We start from the raw sequence: 4879 nt of genomic DNA, 5'->3' as shown, positions 1-4879 counted from the left end.
ATACAGTATTATTTTAGTAAGGATCTACAGGGTCTACAAGGTCTCACTACACAGATTAGACTCTAGCGATCTGCCTGTGTTCAGCCTCCCAAGTGCTGGGATTACAAGCATGCACCACCACACCCAGTCTCAGTCCAAGTCTCAGTGTGCCCTGTGGGTAGGGCCTGCACAGCACGCCAGGATCAAACCCCCACCACTGCATCTGCAGCAGGCACTTTAATCCGCTGAGCTATCTGGCTGGCCCTAATACCATGTTTTAAAAGAATGATTTTATTCAAGCTGAGTGGAAAAAATCCTTAAAAATCCATTGTTCAGTCTCCTTTTCATTGCATGACTTAGAAGCTGAGAGAGAGTAGACCACATGACCCAGTCAAAGTAACACCTCCTCTAGACAGACCCACAGGTGCCACCTCCTTGTGATAGCTCAAGGGAGAGGCTGTGATTGTTCAGTTCCTACTAAGAATGACATTAGTGGAATCAAGACGTTGACATATCTTCAGGAAAGGAGCTCAAGTGGTGGTGAACAGTGACACCAGGTAGGATGTTCTCTGACTTTTGCTGGCTATTCATGGACCACTCCACTGTTCTCTATAATTTGGAGAAAAACTTAGTACTACCCCAGCAACTTGTAAGCCAGGGAAACCTGTAATGGCTTTGATTCATTTGAATAACAGGAATCATGTGCAACTCCGAGTTTACTACAGTTAAAGTGGGGAGAATTTTCACATTTCATGGGGATTTCAAGAGAGAACAAAATCAAAATAGTTACATGGTTAAAGAATGAAAGTTATAAAGATCAACTTATGTTCTATGAAACAACAATAACTGAAACAAAGACAAAGTAGTAATCTTCAAGCAGGTAAACCTTACTTGAATGATGTCTGTCAAAGGAGGTAGAACAGTGGGAATGAAGGCATCTTCTCTAAAGTTCAATCATTTAAAGTCATTCAAACAAAAATTCATGAAACCTTATCAATTAACAGAAACAGAAGAAATAAACTTTGGTGGTGGATAAGCACATTGGTGGTGGGGAAAACACATACGCAAACTATACTTAGGTTAAAAACCACTTAGTAACAGAATTTACACAGAATCAAGATTGTTATAAAGTCAAGAATATGTGTATCTTATGGGAGCTCCAACTGAAAATTACGGTGCAGATGTTTATTGATTAGTGTTTTATAAATACAAAGAAAGCAAAAGATAAACAGACATATTTCAATAAGTTGGATCAGCTCTTCCTAAATACTCTAAATTTATATGACTAGTGCCTTATTTCTCATTTCTGAAGTAAGTCGATATTGTAATAATCAATATTTTTATGTGTGTTGGAAAGACCATCAGACATGGAGCTTACAGAATAAAGACTTACACTTTGCAACTCAAAATTACTATTATAGGAGCAAGTTTAAGATTCAATATTGAATCTCAACTTTATTAAAGCAATAAAATAGACACGATAGTAGTATTCCTCTCAAAAGAATAGTGTTAGGGTTAAAGCACACATCTATTTAAGTAGCCCCAAATAACATGTGGCACGTACTATATGCCACAATACACTATGATTGCTATTATTTTGTTCAGAGTCATTTTTCAATCTGCACACAGCACCTTCTAATTTCTTAAGCAAGTATAACATGCACAACATTTTCTGTCTTTGATGGTGGCTTCATCTTAAAATGATCATGAAATTTTCTTTCATCGGCTTCCCCCTCTTTGCTGGGATGGGGAACTCTCTTACCAGACACAACAAATCCAGAGTCTGGATTCCTTTGACTGTTCTTTAAACTCAAAGCAAGAAAAAAACGTTTTGGGTCAGTTGTCCCTTTGCTATGTCCCATCCATTCAGTGGAGGGGAAACAAGTGAAGTGTTAACACTTCTTTGGCCCATGGTTTACTTCTTTCACCCCAAGTGCATTTAACCTGTCTCACCATAAAAGAGGAAAAATTGACAGAGTACATGAAGAAGGCAGCAGTTTAAGAAGGAAAGAAAACAGCGGCCATCACGAGGCAAAATGGTAAGTGTGTCAAACTGACAGAACCCACGGTGATGTCACCCTTCCCATGCTATCCGGGGTGACGCTGTCCCTCCTTACAAGGTCACAGTCAGAGACGCCCCCTGCAACTCAAAACTTTCTTTCCTATAAGAGAGAAATTGAAGCCCGGTGTAACTTCACTGGTGAAATTAGCGATCATCATGTCAAAAGAACTGAATTAAACTGAGGTGTTGGGGTGGGCAAGAGAGCTTGGCGGTCGATAACACCTGCTTAGGCAGGCGTAGGAACTGCGGTTCGATCCCTGGTACCGCATGCCATGCCAGACTCACCCCCAGGGTGGGCTGAGATGGCCACAAAAACCAACCAACCAACCAAACAAACAAACTGAGGTGTGAATGAACTCTTTAGAACACAAGGCTTACTGGCATGGCTTCTGCCATGGGGGGACCAAAAGAAAGGAAAGATGGAGATTTTATAGTCTTTTATGGCTTATCTTCGGCAAGAATAAATATATGAAAATTACATGATTGTCTTTGTAGGTGTATATTCAATATACTTGAGGTTAATCATTTGCAAAGAGTAAGATGGCGTCTGTATGTTAAGATTTATTAAAATCACAACTCCCCTGACATACTATCTTATGCTGGATTGCTATGTTTTTCTCTTTCTCATGGATTGAGTCACACATCCTACAGACTTAGTTTAGGTCAAGTAAATTACATACCTACCTACTACAAAGAATCTGTGAGTAGAATTTGAGTAAAAGAAAAAAAAAAGCATTAAACAGTGGCGATTATTCAGTTAGTTCCTTTCTGGTAAAATGATTCTGATGAGGAAAGGTTTATTATTTAACAATGGTGAACCTCCTCAAACTACGCAGTTAAAAACCATGAATGCTAGGGCTAGGTGTCGCGGAGCGGCAGACACTGTGCTCTGCGTGAACAAGACTGACCCGTAGTCCAATCATCATCACCACAAATAAATAAATAAAACATCTAAAGATGCTGTGGGTTTTAGGACCCTCCGTCACTACAGACAGATGTAGCTGGGTGCTCCTGGGAGGCAGATGTTTGGATGCTGACAATACTTTCAGCTGAGATAATGTGGAAAGGTTACCTGTCCCAGGGACTGCCAGTCCAAGCCGGCACTGCCGATGTAAACATGCTGTTTGTCCACGATCCAGAAGGAGGACTGTAGCCGGCCCTTGTTGTACGCGGTCATGTTCATGTATGTCACCTCGGCTCCTAGGAGTTCAAGGAGATCCCGGTCAGCCCTTTTGCTTGAAAGCCCTGCAGAGCAATCTGTCATTGACCAGGAACAACATTCATGGTCTGCCATCGGTCATAGCTGAGATTTGGGGAAGCCAAATGGTCAAGTTAAGTAGGCACAGTGAAGGCCCTCAAAATACTATTTTGTTCCCCAAGAGAAGACTACATATTACCTAAAGGCCTCTTCCTGTGTATATGCAGGGAGGACTTTGTATCTAGTGATAGACCATGGCTTCTCAAGTCACCGACATCTGCATAGAATTCCCACCCAACACTTCCTGTCTTGATGGTGAAATAGGTTCACCTCACACTCCTATTCTTTTTCTTTTGTAATACATTTATTACAACCTTTTATATATTTACTCATTGGTACAGGGTCCCATTATATGCAACCCAGACTCATAGTGATCCCCGTCTCAGCCTCCCCAGTTCTGGTATTACAGGTGGGTGCCACTTTTTGGGCAGCACAGAACATTACCCCAACACAGCATTTGGTAACAGCAGGGATTGAATCCAGATCCTTGTGCTTGCCAGGCAGGCGCTTAGGCCACCGAGCTATCTCCCCAGCCTACTACAGCATTGCAATCCATACAAGGATCTTCCCTGTTCAGTGTAACAACTCTGCCCATAAAGAAATTGGCCTCCTCATACTTTCTTTATATTACTCCACCCTTTCCTCATTTCACTTTCTGTTAGTTTGCATTACGGTGACCAAATGCCTGAGCTAGAAAGTTTCAAGGAGGAAACACATTTTGGGTCATGATTTCAGGATTGTTAGTGCACGGTCAGTTGGTACCAAGGCAGATGCATGATGGCATAAGGGTGAGGTGGAGGAAACTGCTCGCCTCCAGGAAGCCAGGAAGCTGACAGAGGAGGAAAGAGCCTGAGAGGAAGTGACCTTGGAGGGAGTTAGGGCCCTCCTGGCCCAGTCATCTCCTAAACAGCCAGCCTTCAGAACACGGGCTGTTTGGGGTTACATGCTGGATCCCAGCCCTACCCTGTCTGACCACCATCTTCCCCTTTGTTATTTAATTTAGATTTGGTATCTTCATGGCCTTTCTCTATCCAGTAGTTTTTAATTTAGGCAAAGATGAGTCAAGCCTACTGAAACACAACCTTGAGTGGTTCGCTTAATCACTGAGGCTATTGTTAGAACCAAAAATGATCCAAAGAACTGAATTTGACCAACTTTTTAATGAAAATGTGGAGAATCTGCTGTAGAACTTTTAAGCATTACTGCCTTAAATGCATTCAGAACCTCTGAGAAGAAGCATTAGTCAGTGCAGGGTGACTTAAATAATTTCTGTTGCCAGTTCATTCTTTTTAAGAGAACAAACTATATGCACACACTCACAATGAACTAAGTGATTCTGTCTTCAGATATTCAATATTAATGAAGATACCACAATTCCAGTGGTACAGCTCCTTGGCAGAGTCTTCATTACCAGAAATACATAGTACTGTAGAGAGAAGGATGTTTCCTAGGATATTAGAAAGGAGAGATAGCTATGTATGTTATGAACTTAACCTGTAATTCTTGAGAAAAACATAAACTATGATATGTAAAGGACTAAGGGTGTAATTCAGTGGTAGAGCACTGCCTAGAATACACAA

At 41.4% G+C, this 4879-nt stretch overlaps 1 protein-coding gene across 3 annotated transcripts in view; it reads right to left on the bottom strand.

Annotated features, from left to right (window-relative positions):
• Pld5 (phospholipase D family member 5) overlaps positions 1 to 4879 on the bottom strand; it is a 427280-nt gene that overhangs the window by 96094 nt on the left and 326307 nt on the right. For all 3 annotated transcript variants that reach the window (XM_023710314.1, XM_004626838.2, XM_023710315.1), the window contains one exon: positions 3114 to 3241. In XM_023710314.1, the coding sequence (XP_023566082.1) occupies positions 3114 to 3241 (128 nt within the window). The remainder of the gene's footprint in view (positions 1 to 3113; positions 3242 to 4879) is intronic.

This window comes from Octodon degus, unplaced genomic scaffold (assembly GCF_000260255.1).
Source record: "Octodon degus isolate 3935 unplaced genomic scaffold, OctDeg1.0 scaffold00017, whole genome shotgun sequence".
NCBI classification, from domain to species: Eukaryota; Metazoa; Chordata; class Mammalia; order Rodentia; family Octodontidae; genus Octodon; species Octodon degus.
This window is presented reverse-complemented; position numbering and strand designations above follow the sequence as displayed.